Here is a 25,967-nt window from a genome sequence, read left to right on the forward strand (position 1 = left end):
ATGGGGCATTTATCATGTGATCCATCTCCTGTTTTCCAGTCCCAGCTTCTAGTAGTCAGAGATTTAGGGACACCCACAGCCTGGGGCTATGTCCCTGACTATCCTGGCTCATAGCCATTGATGGACCAATCCCCCATGAACTTGTCTCATTCTTTTTTGAACCCGGTTATACTTTTGGCCTTCACAACATCCCCAGGCAACACGATCCACAGGTTCGCTGAGTTGTGTGAAGTATGTTTGTTTTAAACCTGCTGCCTATTAATGTCATGGAGTGACCCCTGGTTCCTGTGTTATGTGAAGGGGTAAATAACACTCCCTTATTGACTTTCGCCACACCAGTCAGTTATAGACTTCTATCATAGCCCCTCTCAGTTGTCTCTTTTCCAAACGGAACAGTCCCACTCTTTAATCTCTCCTCACATAGAAGCTGTTCCATCTCCCTAGTTGTTTTTGTTGCCCTTCTCTGTACTTTTCCCAATTCTGAGATATCATTTTTGAGATGGGGTGACCAGAACTGCACGCAGCATTCAAGGTGCGGCTGTGCCATGGATTTATATCGTAGCATTATGACATTTTCTTATTCTCTATCCCTTTCCTAGTAGTTCCCAGCATGGTTAGCTTGTCTGACTGCCACTGCACAGGAGCAGATGTCTTCAGAGAACTGCCCACAAGAACAGACAACACCGTCCGAGCACTCAGAACCCTTATGCTCTATCCCATTAGGTATCCCAAAGGATGGACTAAGCCATCAAACGGATCCAGATTGGAATGTTTTTCTAACAATATTTAATATTCGTATAGCGGTAGAATATAGGGGCTGTAAGGGGTATAAGGGCCCCATTGTCCTGTGCACTACACAAACATAGGCATAGATACAGTGCCTGCCCAGAGAACTGGCAAACTCATTGCAGCACTGCAGGCAATAGCTCAGCTGAAAATGAGGCAATGGGCATCCCTGGGAATCCTCTAACAGCCCCATTTTCCTCTGATTGCTCTGGTCTTATCCTTTGAATTTAGGCTGTGGATTCAGAATACATTTTGGGAGGAAGCAGAGGAGAGGGGGAGTAAGGACAGCCCACCCGAGAGAAAGTGAAGCAGAGCAAGAGACAGATTTGGAAAACATAGAGGAGGAGGAGAGAGGGAGACCGAAACCCTGCCCAGTGCACTGAACGGTTTCCTCTTGCCTGGTTCTAAAACCTCCAGATTCCTTCAGACCTTCAGAGAGCCTGAAGTTTTCTCATCTCTACTGCCCTGTCTGCGAGGTATGGCACAAAACCCTTCTCCCTGTCCTTTCTCTATTTCAATTATTTCTCATCATTTCATTATTGCTAATATGATCAATTCCTGCAAAGCGTCTAATTACAGGAGTCTGAACTGTTAACTGTACAGAAAGTTCTGCCCATTATTCCTAGATAGAGGGGGCATGCTTGGTTCTGTTGATAAACCAGTGCTTTATCTATCTATCTATCTATCTATCTAAAACTCACTGAATTCTTTCTCCTCCAGAGCTGAAAACCTTATTACCTTTCAGTTGCAGATTAACAGTGTTAACTGTTATGTGATCAGAAATACTGTATATGAGTTTGCAGTCTTTTCTGAGCTGGTTCAGTTTATCCTTGTTCCTTTCTTTTGTTTTTCGGTTGCTACAAATAGATATCTGTTGATTTATTTGTTTAGAGAGAGGTGAAGTACCAGCTTGCAGGCACATCACATTTACTGCACTGAGAATCAGATTTAGTTATAAATCAGCCCCGATTAATTAAGTCCTGGGGCAGCATACTGTCATTTGATACCTTGGTGTCCCATGCTTTTGAAAAAACAAAGTTTTGCAGATTTTGTTCTCCTGAACCTTTTACCACATTCACTTCTTTTTTCCTTTTCATTTCTTTTCTTTTCCCTTCAAAGAAAGATATTCTATTCATTCTTTTTCTTCCAAACAGCTTTTGAAATTATGTCAGGTTCTTCTTATCCCTCTAATTGTTTTGTTTAATTCTAGCTAAATTGTAAAGGACAGGGACCGCAGAAGAGAAAACAGAATTTATTTTTTTTTAAAGCCCAGTTGAGAGGCATTAAAAATAAGGATCAGACACTTCCGTTATTTATGTTTGTCCAGAAGAACAAACCACTTGTTTTCTTTAAAGGCAGCAGCTGCCTTAGCAGTCCAACTGCCTCCCCCACAACCCAGAAGAAAAACTTTGTTTCAGAAGCATGGACACATTATTACCGCAAAGAAAAGAAAATTCAGCTGGATGGTGGCTAAATTCCCATTTAGACTGAAGGGCAGGATCTTCCAGTGAATTTGAATTTGAGTACTTTGTCTTTATCAAGTTAAAACACCAGGAAAAAAACCCAAAACAAACCTAAAGGAACAAACTGGAAACTGCAACAGATTGTTCTCCTGGAAGGGTGGAAGAGACGGGGGGTGGGGGGAGAAATAGCTTTAAATGGAAATAAATGGCTGCAGTGTTCTGTGAAACAGTTAAAACAAAGCATTGTCTGCCACATAGGCAGAGGCAGGAGATGGGGAGGGGGGAAAACGGGGGAAAGAGGAGGACCAACTTTTCAAACTTTTTTGCAAGCCCCACCTCCTGCAAAAACCTCTCCTCTGACATGACTCACCCCACTGGAATGCTGGCTCCCATGGAAACCCTTGCAGGGTCCTCTGCTGGAGCCAGGATGTAGAGCCTTTATCGCTCAGACAAGCTGCTGAAGGCGGGGAAGGGATGTTCAGAGGGACCTTGGGGGAACGTTCTGCTGAGCCTTTGCAACCTGTCTAGAAGCTGCAAAGTCCAAGGGTGTCTCTGTGCAGCATCCAAAAGGCTTTAATGGGCCGTCTCTTCGTCTCTCCCCTTCCTCCTTTCTAGTCTTCTCCTGGCTTTTCCTCTCAAGTGTGCGTACGCTGGTTCAGAGCAGATGTCACATTCTAACACCTAAGGAGGCAACAGGGCCTGGGTATTTTTGCAATAGGCACTGAAATATCCTTATTCTGAGGTGAATGACACCTCCACCCTAGGAATGCTGCATTTGGTATGAATGAGGACAGGAGTCCAGCCCAAGTGAATGAGAGTATTTTCTGCCTCATCACAGGGACTGTGTCCCAGGCAGAGGGCAGTAATTCACTGGGAAGGATTCAACTTTACTTTGGTTCCTTATACCGGGTAGCTTAGTCCAAGAAATGGATCAGAAAATAGATAGAGCCAAATTCTGCCCCCTGACTCAGGGTTGGGTAGTGCCCTGCTCTACAGGGAGTCCCGCTGAAATGAACGGTGGAGTAAAGTACTCCTCACGGTGAGTAGGGGGTGGAGGAACCCAGCCCACAGAAATGTAGCGCTAACTATTTGCAATTCACCACAACCCCTCTCTTCTCCCTTTGAAGTTGGCTCCACCTCTCCCAAGCTAACCCCCATCCATTTAGCCCTAGCAGTCTCAGAGCTTGACAGACGGATTGCACCTACCTCCTGAAGCAACCAAGTCAGAGAGGTGGCTCACAGAGGGCTCCATCCTGCATGATGTTGTGAGCCTCCTGAGAGCACGCAACAGTCCGACTGCCGAGGTCCATGGAAAGTCCCCTCTGACCTGGGCTGCTTTCAAACCCGCTCTTCAATCGCGTTCCAAGAGAAATTAACAAGTCACTGTTCCATGTGGCTGTGACACTATTGGCTCAATTACCACTTAAGCTAAGAGCCAGGGCTAAACCGCGTGGGTGTTAATTCCGCCTGACTGATAGCCTAGGCCTGGCTTACACCGATTTGGGATCAATTTAACTATTCCCACAAGGGGGCGTGATTTTCGACTGAACTAGTTACGTCGGCACAACCCCGAGTGTGGACAAAGTTACATCAGGATAAAGGTGCTTGTACTCTTATACCTTACTCCTGTAAGGAAAGAGGAATGAGCTATGCCTTTGTAAGCACCCTTATCCCAGTATTCCTGCAGCCACACGTGAGGGCTTGTACCACTTTAACTCTTCTGGTATCCCTATGGCAGTACAATTTTTTGTTTATGGACAAGCCATTTGTCAGTCTTAATCTAAGGATGTGGCTGCCGCCTTTCCACCTGGCTCTAAGTATAGTGCAGGTGTGGGTGTGCTGGTGAGGTGAGGTGAGTTTCTGCAGGTGTTGGGAACCATCCAGGCTTCCATCCAACCCCAAATTCCAGCTTCTTCTCTCCTGAAATTTGGTGCTGAATGCTGACAGCCCCCCGTGAAACAGCTGGGCTCGCTGGCACGGAATCTGAACAGGGACCTGACCAAAAATACTGTCAAACCAAAGACTGTTCAACATGAACTTCACATTTATTACAGCAAACAACTTAGTCTAAAACCTGGTTTTACCCCAGCACCGATTTGTTAAATCAAATTGAGAAAGAGCCTTGTTTGCATGGCTCAGGCTCTGCAACCGCAGTGGGTTCACAGTGCTCCCGTTATGTTTATGTAATGGTTGTTTTCCTCCTGTGTCTTGACGTGCTTGGTATATGGCTATACTTCTACATGCTGGCCTTTTTTCACTGATATCCTCATCCCCTTTTATTTGATCTGAGGAGCTGCAATTTATTATAGAAGCTGCAGAGCCTTTGATCACTAATAAATACTAAGGCAATATTAGTAACACACAATCAATGATATCTTGCACCTTTAATATGTTGACCCTCAAGAGCTTGAGAGAGGGAGGTGAGTATTATTATCACCATTTTACAGAGGGGAAACTGAGGCAGAGAGCAGTTAACATGTGATTTTGCCCCAAGTCACAAAACTAATCTGGAGCAGAGTCAGAAATGAAACCCATATCACCTAACTAACTTACCCTGCTCTAACCACTAGACCACACCCTCTGCTCTCAGCCACAACAGCAGTCTATGCTATAATAGCAATAGGTTCTGCCTAGACTCCTTAAGGACATCACGAGCAGAGAGTGGCGATATAGATCTTTACATTCATCTATTTCTCAGCTGTTTCAGCAGATGAAATTGAACTGCAGTTACTTCTAAAATGTATCGATCATCCAGTTTGCAAAAAATGGCACCATCAAGCCATACATTAACCAACAGCTTTCCTAGTCCCTAGCAGCTTTATCTGAGCTGTGAGATCATCTCAGATCCCGAGCTATCAGCTGCAGACTGCTGCCCACAGGTGGCAATGTGCTGTTCTTGTAACCCCAGCCTGCACTCAGGCTCTTCTGTGTTATGTGAGTGCAGGAGGAGGGGGGTGCCCCAGGTCTTGCTGATTAGGCTCAAAAGGAAAAGCAACAAAGGATCATTTTAGACTCTCTAAAACACCCAGAATACTTTGTCAAGGAACCCAGCCAGACGATCATTTCCAGGCTCATCACATGCCAACTCCAGCTACCACTGAGCTCCATGGCAAAACTCCCCTGGACTGTAAATGGAGCAGGGGCAGGCATTGAGAGATTTTATTCAAAGCACTAAACTGGTGCATCACATAGAGGAACTGATTCAGGCTGGAGGAGGGTTGGGCTTTTCTGTCCTGTCTGCATATCTTGAACTGGACCACAGGGGGAAGCCTCTCATAGGCTGAGCAGCACCGTTCTCCTCCCCTCACCCAAAACTAAACGTGGCATCCTAGGGGACTTACGTAACCTTGGCCTAGGGCGTCTGCCACATGGACTACGTCATAGCTTCCAAATGACTCCCCTCTGGTAAGGCTGTCCAGCTGTCCCGCCCCCAGATGTTCCTTCTCATCCTCCAGGAGAACATCCAGAGAGAGGAGAGGCAGAGGGGGGCAAGATATTTGGGTTCTGTCTCCTCAGAGTCACTTGCTTCTGAAAAGAACTCAGTGCAAAATTAGTTTGTCCGAAAACAGTAAAACAACATAAAATAAATGCAGAGTAGAATGTACCCCGTATTTCAGGATATAATTGGGTGGGGGGAAAGCTTTTTGATTATTTTAAAAGCAACAAACCAACGAAACTAAAACATAACGTAGAATTAAAAAAGTGAGCAGCTTCAAAGCAGTAAAGGAGTTGCCATTTTGAGCCTAATTTGAAGGGATATGTGGATTTGTTTTAATTCCTGCCCATGAGACTACCTTTCCATCAGCAAACCTCTTTTGCTGGCCCAGTGCCTACAGCTGTCCGAGGCCTCCAGTCTGAGGGTCTCTTATACAGAACAGATGATAAAGAACATGACAACTTCTCTGCTAGCATCTGCTATGAGCTAACACAAACCCGCCAACAAGGCAGAGGCCAGCCTCCGAAGAGTTGTCTCATCTGGCTGTGAATTCGGTGACCTCACACCAAGACAAAGTTGACTTAGTGGAAGCCTTGTCCATCTCAACTCTTGTGCTCTTCTAAGTTTATTCGCAGTATGCATATATTTCAAACAGTGGTGAAAGGTGATTGGTTCAGGAGGGAGCTAAGCTAATGATGGTCGTATCTTTATGTGGTGACTCCTATCCAAATGGGAATTCTGAAAGGGTTTAAGTGGGAGCCAAGTGTTGCCTAGGCCTTATGTTAGAGAGTGGTAAATTTGACCCAAAGTGCTTTATACATTTAATGACCTGATTTTATGCATTGCACCTATTGGAATCACTCTGCCAACCAGCAAAGTGCAGCCACCTCAGGAGTGAAACGTAGCAGCTGTGTTTAACAGCCAGTGAGAGATTCAGTGTTTTCGGAAAGGTGAGGAGACAGGCTCATGGCTAGTCCTGATGAGTTATGTTAGAGGTTGATTGAGCGGATACAGAGCAGTCAGCATTTCCTGAGTTTAGCAGAGCAAGTCCTGATGCCCTTATGTTCCTAAAGTAACATCCCCAGGGAGGAATATAGGAGTGTCTTTTTAGATGAACAAGTGGGATCTAGGCCTAGTTCCTCATTAGTGTAAGGTTTCCTAGGATAGGAACTAGGGGTCATACTCAGGGTTTAACAGTGATGATATTTCACTAGCAAAATCCTGGTTTATGCACAACTCTTGCTGGTAAAATAAAACCCCCATAATAAAAAAAGATCCGCTATCAATGACACAAGTGTATTATCCTTTATATTATGATAACTGAGATCAAGGACCCCATTTTACTAGGCATTGTGCAGACACTAAATGAAAACAGTCTGCCCCACAGAGCATAGGGTGGGAGGGGAAATTGAGGCACAGTGTGGTGAAGTGACTTGCCCAAGGTCACACAGTAGTTCAGCAGTAGGGCTAGGAACAGCAGGCAGGTCTCTTGGGTCCCAGTCTAGTGTCCTAGCCCCTAGACCACACTGCCTTTCTCTAAACAAAGAAAGGGAAGTATCTGGAATGTGCAGCCCCCTGGGGCCAGGATTGTGGCAGATGGATGGCGAAGTTCAAACATGTAGGAGAATAATAAAGTCTAGGGAGCAGCGGCACCAGCAAAGAGGGGTGGTGAGGGTCAGGAGAACGGCAGGATCCCTTAGAGATGAGGATGAGGGGAGGTGCTAATCCTGGAGAGGCCAAATGGGGCCAGCTGAGCACAGAAAAAACTAAACCAGGCCAAGGGGGGAGACAACACAGGGCCGCTGCAGGATTATAATGCAGAGCAGCTAGATATTATAGTAATAGCCACTTGAGAAAGGCAGACAAGCAAACGACAAACATTTCTGATCCCCGACACGAAGGCAGCAGTAAATTCGTGAACAATTTGAAAGACAATGGGGCAGATTCTGCCCCTTCCCTGGTTCTCCCCAACCTTTCTGCCAGGGGATTTGAACTGCAGGGGAGTTCCCCCCAGCACAGGGGCAGCATAAGGCCAAAGGAAGTGGCCCTGCTGTGCAGCTCCCATAAGGGCATGGCAGGGACATGGCCAATGATGAGAGGACGTGTGTCATGGAAAGTGGGAGCATGTCCAGAGCTTGGCTATTCTGAGCTGCAGAGCAGATTATAGGCCGCCAGGCATGGCGGCTGCTGTGAATTAGAATAGCCCTGGCTGGATCCAGGAGCAGCCCAGCATAAGGGCAGTGCAAACGCAGCATTTGACCCTCAGTGCCCATCCTCTCTCCCCCCGCCACTCCCAGGCTGCACCTTCTGAGAGGCAGAGCACAGAATCAGGCTCCTGGAATCTCAGCTGTGCTGGGTTTGAACTGGGCCCAGCACAGCGTGGCCCTGGTCTCGGCTCACCGCCGTAATAAACACCATAAACAGTAACAACAAAACGCAGGTTTGTGAAAAGATTCAGGGGATAAATTAACCCAGAGGCTCCTGCCATTTTTAGCATTGGCTGCCCCAACACCTTGTCAATTAGCCACAGAGTCGGGCTTGTTTATACCCAGACTTCAGTGATATTCAAACATAGTAGGAACGGTGCTAGCTGTTCTGGACAAGCAACTCTCAGCAAGTCATGACCACGGCTACCAGGAAGCCAGCCTTGTTCATGAGCATCAGAGGCCTGGTGATCCTGGATAAGCGCTGTATGTGGGTCAGCCACTGAAATCCACAGGAGGTGCACCCATCTTCTTCCCAGACCCACCTGGAGTTCAGCAGCCATGCTGGGGGGAGAGGAGAGGTTCTGGTTGTCAGTGTTCTCCCCTGAAGCTGTGGTACAGGACACTGTCAGAAAGAGGATACTGGGCTAGACAGACACTGGTACGGGACACTGTCAGAGAGAGGATACTGGACCAAACAGATCATAGATCTGACCCAGGCTGTTCCTATGTGTGATGCTGCTGGGTCAGCTTCATTTTCCTCATTTGTTCCTTGTGGGCTGGGCAGGAACGGAGCCTTCGACGTGCTAGATCTCAGCACCAGCCCTGTTTTATCCCCTCCAAAGTATCCCTATGCTACATCCCTTCACCTTTGCCTCTAATGCCCGGTCCTAAGGGCTGAGGAGAGCCACGTGCAAGAGCAGAGCCCAGCAATGGCAATTCCAAATACTTCAGAGAGGTGAATGCTGAGCCCTGTGAGGCTCTCTCTTCCTCTGCTGGTTCAAGGCACTTCCAACCACAGCTGGGTCAGAGCCAGGGGTTCCCAGGCAGGGGTACCAAGTCTCTCATGGTAGCCTAGGTCACTGAGCTCCTGGGATATCCCATGGGCTTTTTCAGAAATTCCTCTCTCATCTCATGAGGGCTCTCAAGACATCCTCACCTTGACTTGCCCTCAGAGTCTGGTCACAGTCTCTGTCCATTGCACCAACCTGCAAGATGTAGTATTGGGAAGGCATTAGGTACTCAGTGGAAACCTGAACAAGCCATTGCAGCTGCCCAAGCATTGCCCGAGCGTCACCGTCTGCTGAAACTCAGGGCGGAACTTACTGGAGACAGGAACATGCATTGGACGTGGTGAGATGAATAGATACCCTGAGAGCCTGCAAAGAAGATTGTGCTGCCCCTGTCCTCTCCATGGTAGGTAGAGAACTGGGAAAGTATCCTCTGTGACTCACACCATGGTGGAAAACCTTCTGCTACAGCACTAGCATGGTGGAGCTATTGCCGAGGGGCTATATTACCACATAAGAACAGCCAGACTGGGTCAGACCAAAGGTCCATCTAGCCCAGTCTGACAGTGACCAGTGCCAGGTGCTTCAGAGACAATGAACAGAACAGGTAATCATCAAGTGATCCATCCCACTCATCATTTAGGAAGGGCCATTCATCGCATTGCTAAGCAGCACGGGTCTTCCAGACCCTGAAAAGTCCTCAGTGCAAAGTCTCAGTGCAGCTCCTCTCGAAGGCTGGGGGTTTATGAGAGTTTATTTTAATTTTGTTTTTTAAATAAACTTGTTTTCCTGCCTTGGGCGCGAGACATCTATGCAGTGCTTGTTTGCCTGGAGAGTTTATTCAAGTCCCCCCTTCCTCCAAACACAACAGTGGGACCTCAGAGCGTCTCCTGGCTTCTAGTGAGCATCCGATTCAGAGACCCCGGCTCAGCACAATCCTCTGATGTTGGACGGGTTTAGAGATGGGGACATGATCTACATGCAATCCAGGTTGGTTGGGGGGGCTGCACTTTTTCAACGCAAGCCCATTCTCCCCATTCAACTCCCCCTTCCTCTGTGCTCAGCACGGTGAAGTTTCCATGCCTTGGACAGAATGGAGCAAAAGGCAACTTCCAAGCCAAACAACCCCTGTTAAGAGAGACACAAGAGAAGCCCTCACAAGCCAGGGGATGGCAGCGGTGGAGGAAACAGCCAGAATCGGCTGTACTTTTCCACCCAAAACGCCCATCAAAAGGGGAAGAACTAGTGACCTCAGTTTCAGGTCTTGGCAGCAACCAGGAGAGCTTTCAGCAGCCTCCAGAGCAAATAAAGGAGAGAGGAAGGGACTTGGTGTACGGAACAGGAGGATGGGGGCGGAGGGAGGACCCTGTATGCACTAAGCAGCAGCCAAACTGCAGGAAATAGATTTCCCCTTCACCCCCACCCCCTGCTTCTCAGCACAAGAGCCTCTGATACCGAAATGTCAGCGGCTGCTCTATAGAGATTGGCTACCGTGCAGACTCACCGAAATCCATGGTACCACGGCTCTCTCGCATCCCGGCGGGGAGTATATCTATACATCTGTCACGCCTGTGTAAAATATGTCACGGTCTATAAATTGTGAAATATTACATTCTCAGCAAGTCTTCCCACTTATGCTACAGGCCCGCATGCTATTTTAGGTAGATTTCAATGTACCTGTAGCTAAAACGGCCTGCATTTTAAAAAGCATGAAAACAGGCCGCTCTGTGGCTAGGTGAGATATCATTTTGTGCATAGGGAATCTATTGGGCATTCTCCTTTGGCCAATGCAATCGGGAAGTGATCCTGGCTGGAGTAATTGGTGAATTAAATAGTCACGCAGCTACATTTAGCTAAGCAATGAGCCATAGCAGGCAGTGCCTTTCTGGGCACAGCTCGGTGTAATTCTGTGCGCTCCCATCTCCTTTTTCTTATGAAAGGCAGATGCTCCAATTTTGTTTTAGGCAAGAAGAGAGCAATAGAATCTATCTGAGTTAAGCCAGCCTTGCTTAGATGGTCTTCGGCCGTTAGCTTTTTGGCAGGGCAGGGCTATGCAGGAGCCGTCATCCTTGAGCTGCTAAAAGACAGACAGACATTGAGAAGGACTCTTGATTGCCGCTCCTAAAACACAGGACTTGTTCACCTCTCACTTACCTTGGGGATTAGCTCCAGTTACCACTGGTATAGACACACCATTCCAACCCCCCAGTGTAAACAAGCAAAGCTGCTCTCAGCCGGGATTTGCACTGGTGCAGTGCATCCCTGTTACAGGCAGGGTTAGGTTGCAGCAGTGAAAATGTGGGGTTCTAGCGGATTTGCCGAAGAGATGGTGGCCATCAATATAGACAAGGGCTGTGAACCAGCTTAGGAACTTTTATTCTGAGTAATTCTCTGCCCCTTACCAGGGGGGAGCTCTCTTTCAGAGCGTCACAGCCTAGACAGCTGCCAGCAGAGACAGGTGGATGGGAAAGTGATTTGGAAGGCGTGGGACAAACGCTGGGTTTTTTTGCTTTCCCAAGAGGGAGGCAACGGCGAGAACTTCCGCTCACACCATTGCTCCATCCCACCGTCATATGTGAGGCCTCTGCCTGCATATTCAGCACCCAGCCTAGGTCTTTCCACCCTCTCCTTTCCACACTCAGAGGGGTTTGATCCCTCCACACAGGAAGCAGCGGGGGGAAACAAGGATTGATTGATTTTCCCAGCTGCCACTCTCGCTTTGGATGGATTTAAAACAAGACTCACTGCAGCTGGCGCTAACTGGCCCGCTATTGGCAGGCCCTGCAGAGAACCCAAGCACTGAATGGGCCTGAGACCCTGATCTCCCCTCTCAGTCCTAGGGGGAAGGGGAAGGATTCTGCCGCCTCCTCCTGCCCCTGTGCTCCGTTCCAGCGGTGGACAGGGGCTGCAAAGCGCCTGCAAGCAGCCTGGGGAGACTTCCCCAAGTGCAAGCATTACATAGGGTCGCCTTGGGCAGCCTTGCATTGTCCCCAGTGCAAGCCCCAGTGACGAAATGGGCTGGGGGCAGAGGAGTGACCGGAAGAGGGGGCAGGGCCATAGCATGGAACACTATGGACATTCTGGGCGTCATGAAGGCCCATCGGCAGACCAGGCTGCTCCATCTTACACCACTCTGGTACCTGGAGCAGCCCAGTTTCTGCAGGGTGCAAAGCTGGTGTCAAGCCCCCACCCCGGCCCGGGACACAACCCAGAGTCCTCTCAAAGTCTCTCCGAGTCAGTTTTGAGGCCCATTGGCAGGGCAGTGTGGGCAGCCTGCACTGCTGCAGTCTCTGGATCAACAGAGGGCATCAGTCTCCTGGCTTTCCCTCAGTCTGTCTGTCTAAGGACTGGGACACTACTCAGCCGGGGAAGGCCAGGCAGGTTGCAGGCCTGAATGCAACAACAGGAGATAAAAAGTTAAGAGCGGCAACAAAGATCTCAGCCCTCTGGGAATGCAGGGACGGGGTGAGCTGCCTCCGCTCACACACCAGCAGCCATGCTCGGCAAACACCAAGGCCCTGATCTGGGCAATGATCTGGGCAATGCCCCAGCCCCTTTGACCAGGGTCCTTTCAAACAGGGGGGAGATGGTTTGGCTGCTAATGCAGGCAGGTCCAGAGCAGAGAATGCCCTGCCATTGTCCTCAGCAGCTGAATTCCAGCCCCGCTCTGGGCCCAGCTTCTCCTGTTGATAGCGCAGGGGACTTGCACAGGCAGGATATTGGAGTCCCTGCATTTTTGGCTATCAGTTCATTCTGGGAGTCAGTTTGTGCTGGTGCCTGGAGAGCAGAAAGTGCCTCGGGAGCCCACTGAGGGGACTAAGGGCTTGTCTATACGGGGGGAAAAGCCTGCAGTAGCTGGTGTGCACTAGCTTCTCCACATTGACTCCTGTGTGGACACTCCTACTGTGCACTACAAGCGTCTTTGTGCGTATTAGCTTAACGCTCTTTGGAAGTGGAGTGAGCTAACCCATCTGAGGGAGCGCCAGTGTGCAGCGAGAGCGCCCAGACTGGGAGTACAGAACAGTTAGTGCGCTTCAAATTCACCCTAGGTCACTGAGCACTAACATCACTGCATAGACAAGCCCTGGGAGTGAGCAACGGTACTGGGAAATAAGTGGGAGCCTTCATGAACTCATCTGAGATACACGCACAAAGTCCACTGAGCCCCCTTAGAAGACAGATGCAGAGACTGTAGATCCTCCAATATGTTTTACAGGCAAAAGGTTGGACATTGGTTTGCCTACATTGCATCGTGCAGGGAGTCAGGATTGATTAGCTTGACTTTTAAAATAAAGTGCTCTACCGCAGTCTCGAAGGTAAACATCTTCAGGGTAGGTTTGAGGCCTAATGACCTGTAGAGAGAGAGAGAACTTAGAGAATTCTGGGACTTCTTGAAACTTCTAAAACACCTGGAAAAGTTGTATAGGGTTCACAAGAGGTTAGAGCTTCATCCTGGAGTGTTCTCTTTCTTCCTCTCTCATCCGGTCTCACTCTGACTTATTCTTTCTCTTTTGTTCCCCAGTTTCTCTTCTCTGAATGGAACGACATATGATGCTGTATGAAGTTGTATATGCTATACCTAGAGCTGGTCTAATCTTTTTCAATGAAAAACAACTGTTTGCCCCAAATAAACATTTTTGCTGAAGATTTTCGTTCTGATTCCAATTTTCTGGGAAATTTTCTGCAATTTTCAAGGGAAACAATGGAAACCAAAAACGCAACCATGTTTTTCCCATAAAATTTTCAATGTTCAAAAACCGTTTCCCCCCCCCCCATTGAAGACAGTTTTCGATTTCAGGTTTGCACCCAAAAGCCAACTTTTTTTTTTTTTTGCAGGAATATTTAAAAAAATGTAATTGGCCATTGTATAATTATAAAGTGCTTTGAGATCCTTAGATGAAAAACACTGCAGACATGAGTTCATGGTTATTAGCTGGACTCCTAGTTTGTGAAGGCCTTTTCCACCTTCCATCCAAGCTCTCTCCAGACCCAGCCCGGGGAATCAGTGACCCAGATGCCCTCCTGCCGTGAATTTTGCAGGTGATAAAGCTTTACTCGGTAATGCTAATGTCTAACCCTTGTTCTTTTTCTCTCCTGTTTATCCAGGCTTCATTGAAAGATGCGGGCCTGGATCTTCTTCCTTCTCTGCCTAGCTGGCACGGCACTGGCAACACCTGTAAGTATTTTGCCTGACCCTCATCCTGCCACCTTCCCTTCCCAGAATAGGCAGTCGCTGTGCCAGCCTGCCACCAGTAGAAGGTTGTTAACTTACACCCAGTGGTGAGCTGGAGCCGGTTCGCGCGAACCGGTTGTTACATCTTGGAGCAGTTTTAGAACAGGTTGTTAACCCGCTTCCCTGCAGGGGGCGCTGAGGCTTTCATGGGCTCCGGCCGGGAAGTGATGTAATTCCTCCTCCGGCCGCCGGGGGCGCTGCACTGCAGGAGCCACGTGGGCTGCCCCCTGGCCCTGGGCACGAGCCCTGGTGCTGCTGCTGCTCCCCCGACCCTTGGCCCTGGGGCTCCCGCTGCTGCCGGGTGGGTCCCCGGCTGCTCTGCTGGGCCTGGGCTGCGTCCTGCTGCTCGGGCTGCTCCGAGCCACTCTCCCCGCGAGCACCCACCACCCTGCCCACAGCCACCCCCTGCACCCCCCTGCCCGCAGCCAGCCCCTGTCTCCAGCCACCCTCTGCACCCCCTGCCCACAGCCAGCCCCTGCCCTGCCCGCAGCCAGCCCTGTCTCCAGCCACCCCCGCACCCCCCGCCCTGCCTGCAGCCAGCCCCTGCCGCACCCCCTGCCCTGTCCGCAGCCAGCCCCTGCCTCCAGCCACCCCCGCACCCGCTGGCTTGCCCGCAACAGCCCCTGCCTCCAGCCACCCCCTGCAGCCCCTGCCCACAGCCAGCCCCTGTCTCCAGCCACCCCCTGCACCCCTGCCCGCAGCCAGCCCCTGCCGCACCCCCTGCCCTGCCCGCAGCCAGCCCCTGTCTCCAGCCACCCCCTGCAGCCCCTGCCTGCAGCCAGCCCCTGCCTCCAGCCACCCCCGCAACCCCCTGCCTGCAGCCAGCCTCTGCCGCACCCCCTGCCCTGCCTCCAGCACCCCTGCCTCCAGCCACCCCCGTACCCCCTGCCCTGCCCGCAGCCAGCCCCTGCCTCCAGCCACCCCCGCACCCTCCGCCCTGCCCGCAGCCAGCCCCTGCCTCCAGCCACCTCCGCACCCCCTGCCCTGCCCGCAGCCAGCCCCTGCCTCCAGCCACCCCCACACCCCCTGCCTACAGCCAGCCCCTACCGCACCTCCTGCAGCCTCTTAAATCGCCGTCCGGGAGGAATTTTTAAATTCCTCCCGGGAAAATACGGACGTATGGTCACCCGGTTGGTACAAAAAATACATACTGGGGCACGTCCCTTACATGAGAACATTCTATAGGGAACCGGTTATTAAGATTTTGGCAGCGCATCACTGCTTACACCTCCCCAGTAAATGCCCAGGAAAATCCTGTATTGGGTGGGGTTTTTTCCACTTCGTGGCACTGACTTGACCCTAACTGTAACAGCCTCATTGTGACTCCCCTTTTCGCAGCTGCTGAAGCTAATGTGAACCTCATGGCCCATTTTCCCACCGGTTTGGGACCCTAACTCATCTTCAACCATCACCCACATCCTTGTGGTACTATGGTCACTGCCCGATCTTTATCTGCTGGTTCCTATGAAATGCTTCTCTGTCTCCCAGTAAACCCTTGCAGAGGGGAGAAAGCCATGGAGCCATTGTGCGGGAGGTTTAGAATAAAACATGAACAAGTGCCCATGGGGGAACAGAACAGAATCCCACAGGAATGGCACTCTTACTGATTATGTGCCTTCTAAGCCCCTGCACAAACTCACGCCCCAGGGCAAGGAGATTTCACAGGGGGTGCAGCCCAAATCAGGGCCGAGGCCAAAAAGGTAGGTCTGCATGGCCATTAACACTTTTGATTCTAAATGAAATAACCGGGAAGGGAAGAAGGAAGAGAAAATGCTCCTCCTGGATAGCCAGAAATGGCTATGGGCCATCTGACATCTGGTGAAGGGGTTAAGGGACCAGGAGACCAACACGCATTCCATCAGGAGCTGCTCCGAACAGTACCACTTGGGATCCCAGTAGCCACATGGTAGGGAGGGTAATTTAGCAATCAGACGCCTGGCACCTGAAATTCCAATACAGCCGGAATGTGAGTCAAAGGAGCTGGAACGTCCTCAGCCAGGCTTAACTCCTAAGACATTAGTTCAGATTCAGTAACCCAGTCCACTGGGGCGTCTAGCCCAAGCGGTGCTCCAAGAGTGGCCCTTGGAGAAACCTGATGCCCCTTGTGAAGTCAGAGGTAGGGAAGATCTTAAGAGGGTCTCCACTAGTAAAGCAAAGATCCAAGAGAAGCTGCCCACGGAGGTGCCCCTCTCTCCTCTGCACATTGGGAGTCATGAATGTTATTAGCCCATTAGCCTGCAAGCACAGGTTCTCTGCGAGCTGCCACCCTGCCACTGGGTCAGGGGGAATGCAGGCAGTGAGGCACTGCCAGCAAGGGAGCTGCTGCCAGAGGGTTGAGTGAGAGGAAGTGAAGAGCAAGCTGAGATTGCAAGCTCTGTGGGGCAGGGACCCTCTTTCTTATCATTTGTTCAGCACCTAGCACAATGGGATCCTGCTCCGTGACCGGGGCTCTTATTGCAATGCAAGGAATGAATACATAATAACAGTAATTAATAATTGTGTGGGAGGGGACTCGGCCTCACTGACACCCCCAAATGCCTCTTCCCAGGCGGGGGCCCTTGGGAAGAGTACCCTTGTTCTGCATTGAAGAGTGGAGCTGGAGCTGCTCGGAGGGCAGCAGATGGGGAAGGCTTTTCTTCGAGCCAAACTCTTATCTGGCACAGCCCTGACATAGACCCCCGCTCATCCTCTGCCCACCGGGCATCTCATGCCCCTACCAGACTCCACACAACATTTCTATTACGCTGACCAAGAGCTCAAGAATTCCCGCAGCTCAACAAGGGGTGAGATACGGCTGCGTCCCATGTCAACAACGTGGGAATGGCTGCCTCTCTCCATCAGGAGAGGTCCCACTTGGCTCCAGTGACGCTGTGCATTGACGAAGCGAACAAGGGCCAGGCACAGCTCTGAGTACCAAACGGCGGCCCTCTCTGTATACAGGCAGAGCGTGTAGAAGTGCAAAGGTGCGGGAAATAGAGACAAAAGGCATCACTGTTTCATGGCTTCCCCAGCCGGCAGGGTTCCCCTTCCTGAGGATGCTGACCTGTCAACACGAGGATCTGGGCTCGGCTGTGAAAAGGGGGCCATGGGGCAGGAGATGTGAGATGTGGGGGAGGTCACGTTTCTGACAGCACTTTCCCCCTTCTTCCTCCTTTCCAGCAGGAAGCCCTGCCAGATGAGATTGAAGTAGTGGAGGATCCTACAACCGTGGTATGAAATGACACAGCATTGCCTCTCTCTTGTACACTTTGGGGGCGGTGCTTGGGGTGGGGGCAGCGTGCAGCCCTCTGGCTGCCCCTACGTGTAGGAGCTGGAGAGGGGCCATGTCGCTGCTTCCCGGAGCCACGTAGCGCTCCCCCACATGCTGGAAAGGCCCACACCCATCTCCCCAGTGGGAGCTCAAGGGCCAGATTAAAATGACTGGTGGGCCGGATCCAGCCCATGGGCCGTAGTTTGCCCACCCTGGTTTAAAGATTTCAAGTTACAGAGAATCCACAATTTACAATAGTTTAAACCTGCAAGGACCCCTGCCCCATGCTACAGAGAAAGCGAAAAACCACCAGGATCTTTGCCAATCTGACCCAGGGGACAATTTCTTCCAGACCCCAAATCTGGCAATCAGATAGACCCTGAGCATGTGGGCAAGACCCACCAGCCAGACATTTGGGAAAGAATTCTCTGTTGTGACTCAGAGCCCTCCCCATCGAGTGTCCCATCACCGGCCGTAAATTATCTGTCCAAGCTTTGGCTTCTGTGTGGAACCCCTCCCACCCTCTTTCAGTGGGACCTGCTAAATGGCACATGGTCAGATTTCCCAGCAAGCTCAGCACCCAGCACTGCAAATCTGGCCACTCACTGGGGGCCGAGTTCTCGTGCTAATTCTGGCCATAGTGACCATGCGCCGTATCCCACTGGCCAATCTGTGGCTGAGCCAGTCTCCTGCCTTCCAGGAGCCTGTCGGAGTCAATCCCGTCCAGGTGGAGGTTGGGGAGTTCGAGGAGCCCACCGAGGACGTGGAGGAGATCGTCGCTGAGAGTAAGTGACTCCCTACCTGCCCACTCCCCGCCCTGCTCTGCAGCATCCCAGCCCAGGGACCAGAGACATCTGTCCCTTCCTCCTGATGGGGGATTGGGCTCAGATCCAACTTTGCGTTCCCGCCCCCTTTCAGATCCCTGCCAGAACCATCACTGCAAGCATGGCAAAATCTGCGAGGTGGACGACAACAACACCCCCATGTGCGTGTGCCAAGACCCCTCCACCTGCCCACCCAGCGTTGGCCTGTTCGAGAAGGTGAGCCGAGAAATGAAGCGCTATTAAGGAGGACAAGGATGGGAGAAGCCGAGCTGCTGCCTGTACGTCACATGGCGACTAGTCCGCGGCCCTGAATGGCTTAGGAGACTGATCATAGGAGATGGAGTCTTCCCCCGGGGTCACAGGTTTGATTCTGGCCCCAGTCACTAATTCCTCAATCTGGTGGCCCATCTGAAATAAGTTCGTTGCCTCGCTCTCGTTCCTGTAGGGAAGGCGTCAGGGCCAAGAGTTCGCCAGGCTGACTCGCCGTGAGTCTCTCTAATGTTCTGTTCCCTTCCCCGCAGGTGTGTGGCACTGACAACAAGACCTATGACTCCTCCTGCCACTTCTTTGCCACCAAGTGCACCCTGGAGGGCACCAAGAAGGGACACAAGCTCCACCTGGACTACATCGGGCCCTGCAAATGTGAGTTTGCACCTTCACAGGGGTAAGGAGGCCAACCGGCCCCCACATAGCTCCTAACAGGTGTCTATGGCACATCTACTTGCTGCTCAACAACCAGTTATCTCCAATGTCTGGCTTGCAACCCTGCAGCTCGTCCATGGTGCTGGAGTATAGACTCCCGGTGCCGAGCACCCACAAGCCAAGGATCAGTTGCTGCCTTCTAACCAAATCCTGAAAGGGCAAAGGGGCTGCAGGAAAGACCCTTCCTCTTCCCTCCACTAGAACCCATGAGCTGGGAGAGGAGGTAACCATTTAAGGGGAGTGGTCCCACAGTCAAGGCTGACCAGGGCCGATCATCTGTTTGTGCCAGGGGTTCCTGATCCTGCCTTTTAATAAGATAGCACATCCCCTGTCCCCTAAGGCCCTTGATGGGGCTTGCCCCACCGAATGGGCTGCGGTCAGGAAATTCTCCCCAGTTCTCAGTGTAAAAGCAGACAGGGACTGCCAGGAGAACGTACGTTCCTGCAGCATTTCCTGGTCCTAAATGGGTACCCGCGTCCAGCTCCACCACCGTGACAACCTAGCCATCAGCACCTTCTGGGCACTCCTGCATGGGAGATCGGAAGGGCGTGCTGGGACTCTCTTTGTCCCTCAGCCCCCCCTGGGCACCCGCCCTGGCCCAGGTAGAATGCCGCCAGCCTGTGGCACTCCCTGGGCCCAAGGCGCAGCACCAGCCAGGCTGGGGATGTGACCAGGGCTCTGCTACTCATTTATGAAGCAGCAGTAAGTGTCATTGGACTGGGCCCCCTGAGCTGGCTGCCTGCCTCTGCCCAGCACCGGCACGAGAGCTTGAGGTACCTTTGTGTGGCCACTACAGCCTGGCGCCAGCATTCCTCCCAGGGAAACAGCCAGAATTTGGCCTTAAGGGTCGTGCTTTTTCCTACCGCTCATCTATCCTTGGGAAGGCCACTGGGATCAAGCGCGGGCAGCACCGTTTCTCCCCCGCCTCTGATCTCATAAGCACACACAACAGGCGCTGACAACGGCGCAACGTGCCCTGCGGGCTGGAGCTCTCCATTTGGTCCCACCGTCCAAGCCTGGCCCGTGACCGGCCCACGTGCCCAGACCTCACAACCGGTGCAGCCAGCCCTAGGGTCTCTGCCAGCTTATGTAATGCAAAGGGAAGGCGGCCTGCGGCCTCATTGGAGCTGCCAGGGCAGAGGGAATTGCAATCACTAGATGAGCCCCACCGCTAAGCGTTTTGCTGGCTCAGCACTTCTGAAAGGCGGGAGGCCTGAAAGGAGCAGATTGTTTCATCCTGGAATGCCCATTTCAAATGCAAAGCCGGGTTCTGTTCAGACCTGCCCACCTCCCCGCCCCCCTCCCCGAGCTCTCCTTGCATAATAGCCTTATTGTGATCACGGTGTCTCTGCTAGACAGCACCTAGCAGGGGATAGGAGGCCGCTCAGGAGTATGATTCAACAGAGAACTCCAGGTGACAATGAGGCCTCTGTATTTTATCCAGCACTTCTCTCTTAAGCCACATGCTGCTGGATTTCTTGCAGCTGGTGTTATTCAGGGGGCAAGGGTGGGAAGGCTTGTAGACAGCAGCTTATCACACAATGCTTCATGCAGAGACCCTTCATGTACAGGGCTATATGGGAAAGCACCTTGATTTGCATTTGCTGGGGTTTCTAGGAGCAGCACCAGCCACCTGCTGATAGTGGGAGTTTCAAAGTGATGATCTGGTGCCCAAAGAACCAGCTGCCCACACGGGCTGCATGTAGGGACTTGCCGTTTTACACAGGAGCCAGGTGCTAAACTCACGGGCATTTAAGGACAACGTAAAGTAAACCACGTAGGGCCGTTGACACCTGGTGGAGGGATGTTGAATCTCTTTAGCAACAAACCCAGATGTCAGATGATCAGTTCTCTACATTTATCTGCATGTTCTTTAGCCACAAGGGACCACTGCAGGAAAATGGAATCTGTATACCATCAGATTTTCATCTGCTCCTGCTGCTTATTCCCTACTCGATCATCCTTAATCCTCTGTGGGCGACGGAATAATTTCCACAGAAATCAATTGGCAGGGAACAGACCGAGGGTTTGGACTCCAGGTGAGAAATAGGTGGCAGGAGCTGGCAGGCCCCTCAAGCAGGAGAAGACATTCAGGAAGACATCCCAGGTAGCAGGGGGCTGATCAAGAAGAACCGTTGAATTGTTTCTAAATATAAAGAGTTTTCCGACGCCTCTCCCATTCCCCCCCCCCCCCACCCCCGGCCCAGATGGCTGCAGCTTGCCAATAAATCGGTGGTTTGCTCTTTCCAAAACAAGCTTGATCAGCACAGCGGCTGGTGTGTTTTGCTTCCCGCAGCATCCCCGTCCTGTGCGGGCAACAGATTCCTTCACAGCGTCTCATAGTAGCTGCAGCAGAAAGCTCAAGTGATTAAACCATAGCCCCAGGCGCCGTTTCTGGTGGCAGGATGGGAAGCAAGAGGGGGTGGGATGGGGTTTCGCTGGGCGACAGCAAACAGAATGCAGGCTCACGCTAGCTTGACTGTGGCAGACAACAGCACAGAGCCACCAGGTTTATGGATTCCTAAGTTAAGGCCAGAGGGGACTGCTATGATCATCGAGTCTGACCTCCAGCAATAGGATTTCCGCCTGGTGGTTTTTGCACTGAGCCCACAGATTCATGGTGGAATTAGAGGAGACTTCCCCTTCCGCCACCATGGCTGGATCGTTCATGGGTCCCCACCAGTGGGGCTGCATGGAAGGGTTGATCCCAGCAGCCCCGAGGGAGGTAGGGGTGTCCCCAAGAGAGCATGTGCTGCTCCGGGGGAAGAAATGCAACCACGAACACAGCAGAAAAATGCCTGGATACATAAACTGCAGCAGGCCGCAGCAAACAGCAGAGCCGAGGTGAAGCCCCACCCAGCGGCTCAAGGGCCGAGGAGGCGACATTGTCTTGAATGGGCGTCCTGTTAAGGTCCCACTAGGGAAGCTGGGCAGGGCCCCACAGGGGAGAGGCCCGGGCCGGGCACCGCGCTGATGGCTCTGTGCTTGGGTTCCAGACATTCCTCCCTGCCTGGACACGGAGCTGACCGAGTTCCCTTTGCGCATGCGTGACTGGCTCAAGAACGTGCTGGTCACCCTGTACGAGCGCGACGAGGCCAACAACCTGCTGACGGAGAAGCAGAAGCTCAAGGTGAGTGGACGCAGTGTCCGGGCGTGTGGGGAGCCCTCCCCGGGGCCCGCCGTGACCCAATCCCGTGTGCCCTGGTGCCTGCAGGGAGCGCCGCTAATGCCAAGGTGGATTCCAGCCAGCACACGGTGGTGCGCCCCTGAATCCCAGCCTAATTGCAGGCTGGTGTGTGCACCCAAAGCTCACCCTAGCGAGCAACTCAGAACGCCCCCGTCCGCACACCCGCCAGTAATACTCTTGCTCGTTCGCACTCCATCGTCCTAGAGCAAGCCCCTGCCCAGCCAGCCTCTTTGCCCCCCTTTGACAGTGAGCCCCGCAGCGGCTCTGTCCAGGAGGCGGGCTCCCAGCCGCAGTCACCAGGCAGCTTCACGAGGTCTCTGCTTTAACAGGTGAAAAAGATCCACGAGAGCGAGAAGCGCCTGGAAGCCGGCGACCACACTGTGGAGCTGCTGGCCCGCGACTTCGAGAAGAACTATAACATGTACATCTTCCCCGTGCACTGGCAATTCGGGCAGCTGGACCAGCATCCCATTGACGGGTACGGAGCTCCCCTCCCAGCCGGGGCTACGGGCTGATTCCCTGGCCTTTCCCTGCCGGCTTGCTGGGCTCACACTCAGATCGGGTCACAAGTGCAATGGGTGTCTCGGTCTTATCCCAGCCCCATGGTTGCAGGAGTTCTGTGCTCCAGAGAAGCCCAGCAGCGGGCAGGACGTCGGTAGGTTCAGGTTGCGGTGCACCGGCAAAGCAGCCGGGTGGGGATCAGCACTGGCATGGCGGGAGGCGATGCAGGGGAGGATTGCAGGGAACTCAGCAAGCCGGGCCTGGGGCTCGGGACTGGCAGGGCTGAGGTATTCAAGGCTCAATTAGCAGAGCTTTGCCGGGGAGAGGCCTGCCCTTTGCCTGGCTCAGATCCAGATGGCGACAGATCACAGCACGGGCAGGCTAGCAGGAAGGAACGGGCTGTGCAAGGAAAAGGATGCCGAGCCCCGCCGTGAAGATGAGGATGATAAGACACTATAAATACATGCAGCGGAGGGGGAGATTTGTGAGCCAGAATTAACCCTCTGCGCTCTGTGCTCCATGCCTGCCTTTACTGGGCTGTGACGGGATAAACACCCATGTGTCTGAGTTGCTGTCGGGACAGCGCTGGACGGCTCAGGTGGCCAGAGAGTGGTCGAGGGAATGAGGTCACTGACCGCCCGGTGGACAGTTTCCAAGGGAAGGCATTGCTCTTAGCCAGACCCCATGTCAGCCGCATGACCCACTGCCCAGGCCTGGCCCAGCGCAGACTGAAGCCAATGGACTCCATTAACTCCATTGGGCCCTGGAGCTGGTCCAGAGAGCGTTCTCGGGTGGGAGGATGCAGAGTTGAGCCACACACGTACCAGAAGCCACACACGGGGGGTGGGGAAGGAGGGTGCAGCGACGCTCCCCGCCCCATCAGCAGAGCAAGGCTGTGGTGCATTGTTGGGGGGAGTCTGGCCTGGGGCTCAGACCATCTCGGCTCTCCTGGCAGATACCTGTCTCACACCGAGCTGGCCCCACTCCGAGCGCCTCTCATCCCCATGGAGCACTGCACCACCCGCTTCTTTGAAGAGTGTGACCTGGACAACGACAAGTACATCGCCCTGGAGGAATGGGGCAGCTGCTTTGGCATCAAGGAGAGTAAGTAGCTGCTGTCCCCGCCCTGGTGGCAGCTGGGGACAGTAGAGGAAGGGGCAGGCAGAATGCAGGGAAGGGTGGGACTGGTCCGAAGACAGCTCTCAGAGATCCTCGCTGACCAAGGGCTAAAGAGAAGGCAGCAGCAAAGGCAGGGGGTGATTTGTGCATCATTTACAAAGCCTGGTCCTAATCTGTGAGGGGCATCTTTCCCTGTCAGCCCAGAAAGCGGCAGGCACCCTTTGGCCACTAAACAAATAACAGCACGAATAGAATTAATGCCTTTGCTTGTCAAAACACTCTCCTACTTGGGGTGACCTCTGCCCCGGCCACAAACAGGGCGGAGAAAATCCTAGAAGCTTAGGCAATGGGGACAGGGGGGAAAAGATCTATTGGTTCCTCCGCGGTGGGATTTTCAAAAGTGCTCAGTGCTCAGCGTTGGCCCAGCTCTCCCCTTCTGGCGTTAGGGCTTTTGTCTACATGGCCCTGCAGTTTGGAGTAGAGGGGAGGGAACCACAGCCCTCAGTACTGCGCTGCATTGTAACTGCCCCGTGTGAATGCTGCGGGTGCAAACTGAAAGGGATCTAGTTCATATTCCCGCTAGTCCTATTTAATAAAGATGGCGTATCTCCTGAACCGCACAGGATTCATTAGGCTGATGAGCCCCAGCACAACGAACCCCCAGGCCTTCAACCGAGGCCTTGTTTATTATGATTTACCATTTCTACTGTGGTAGCACCTCAAGGCCGGACCCAGTTGTGTGAGGTGCTGTACAAATACGTAGGAAATAGCAGGCCTGCCCCAAAGAAAGCGTGTGCTAGTGAAGAATATCAGAATAGATGGCAGTGCTTCAGAGGCAATAAACATGACGGTTGCTATTTCAGAGAGCACCTGAGTGACCCCCCTGCCCTTAACCTTGCCTAGATGTCATTGTTGCTGAGTGAATATCTGCCTGTTAACTTCCCACATACCTGGGAGTCATTGCTTAGCTTTGCCAAAACCCAGCAGATCACTGCATCCACCACAAAACAATTGGGTGTGGAATGACTCCCAATTGGGTCATCTGCCGTGGAGACTGAACCTGGGAAGGAATCCCTGGGAAGTTTAGGTCTAAAAGGAGGAACTTTTACCCCATGAGCTAAAAGCACCCATCCTGAGAGCCTTCAGCAGCACAGAACTCACACCTTAGGAGGAGAAGGGTGCTGAAGTGGCTTTAAATTAAGCATGTGCTATATGCTGTGATCCCTCCCACAACATGCCCCTTCCATGACCAGCTCTGCCCCCTGGCACGCCTGTGCCAGAGCTTTCAAAGGGCATGTGCCAGGGGAATCTTCCTCCTCCTTTGGAGCCCCTCCATGCCTTTCCAGCCTTTTTACTGAACAAGAAAGGAGTCAGAAGAGGGGTGAAAGTCTGATAGCTTGAAGGCAGTAGTAGTCATTAACGTCTCTGTGCGATGTAACCACTAGAGGGGGACAAAGACCCACGCGGCATTAGCCTGGGTTACATACAGCATAGTCTGAATGCTAGTGAAGACTTTAACTTCTTCTCTCTCTCCTTTTGCAGAGGACATTGACAAGGACCTCGTGATCTAAGCCAGCAGCTTCCTTCTCTGTTGCCTCCTCTTTTCTTTTCTTTTTTTACCTCCTGTTTCCTTTTATTTTTAAACCTTTTTTGTTTTGTTTTTTCCCAGGGGGACAAGGTGCTAATATAGATCTAAACGTATATTAACGGTGCTAAAAGAGACAACAACTTATGGTTAGTAGCCTAATGAATACCACTAGAATACTCTGCTCACTCATCCATTTTGGTGTGTTCTTCTCTGCTCTCTGATTCGACAATGACGTTACAATAACCAGCCCTGTTCCTGTGCTAAATAGCTACTCCCTCTTCGTATCCGCTCTTGGATTTTTTTTTTCAAACTCCTTACTAACATGTTCTTCAGATGTTTCAATGTAAAGGAAAGCCATCCCAGAGGATTAACTCCCTGATTTCCAGACAGCAAGTGAGGGCAGATGTATCCAGAGGATGTTAGAAGATTGGGCTTTCCAAAGTTTAGCGGAGCAATTGGTGGTGAAAGTTTGGAGTGCTGGATTTTAGTTCCTGTTAGGGAGGATGGAGAAGGGAGTGGGATAGACACTGAAGATCCAGAATGGCAAAATTCCCAGGGCTTGAATTTATTAATAATTGGGCACAAATAGTTTTTAAAAAACGCACAAATTAATTAAAACCCATCATGTAAAATCCCCTCTAAAAATAAAGGTTTGAAAATGCTA

The 25,967-nt window shown here is 51.9% G+C and overlaps 1 protein-coding gene across 2 annotated transcripts; it reads left to right on the forward strand.

Annotated features, from left to right (window-relative positions):
* Nucleotides 1-1,064: 1,064 nt before the first annotated feature.
* Nucleotides 1,065-25,967, forward strand: SPARC (secreted protein acidic and cysteine rich). 2 transcript variants are annotated; one of them, XM_073355297.2, is made up of 10 exons: nucleotides 1,065-1,262; nucleotides 14,006-14,075; nucleotides 17,295-17,342; nucleotides 18,083-18,167; nucleotides 18,301-18,422; nucleotides 18,728-18,848; nucleotides 21,905-22,038; nucleotides 22,425-22,573; nucleotides 23,552-23,700; nucleotides 25,258-25,967. In XM_073355297.2, the coding sequence occupies exons 2-10, from the start codon at nucleotides 14,019-14,021 to the stop codon at nucleotides 25,284-25,286; spliced, it is 894 nt and encodes a 297-aa protein (XP_073211398.1). In that variant the 5' UTR covers nucleotides 1,065-1,262; nucleotides 14,006-14,018; the 3' UTR covers nucleotides 25,287-25,967. The 2 variants fall into 2 exon arrangements, with proteins under 2 accessions (XP_073211398.1, XP_073211397.1); XM_073355296.2 differs by having other exon boundaries at nucleotides 1,066-1,262; nucleotides 17,292-17,342.

This window comes from Lepidochelys kempii, chromosome 8 (assembly GCF_965140285.1).
Source record: "Lepidochelys kempii isolate rLepKem1 chromosome 8, rLepKem1.hap1, whole genome shotgun sequence".
In the NCBI taxonomy this organism is placed as follows: domain Eukaryota; kingdom Metazoa; phylum Chordata; order Testudines; family Cheloniidae; genus Lepidochelys; species Lepidochelys kempii.

Excerpts from the sequence above, each read along its gene's own strand:
- SPARC (XM_073355296.2), top strand. The coding sequence starts at position 14,019 with ATGCGGGCCTGGATCTTCTTCCTTCTCTGCCTAGCTGGCACGGCACTG. Across the intron at positions 18,168-18,300 it reads GGAGGAGATCGTCGCTGAGA|ATCCCTGCCAGAACCATCAC; the intron begins GTAAGTGACTCC and ends GCCCCCTTTCAG. Across the intron at positions 23,701-25,257 it reads CTGCTTTGGCATCAAGGAGA|AGGACATTGACAAGGACCTC; the intron begins GTAAGTAGCTGC and ends CTCCTTTTGCAG.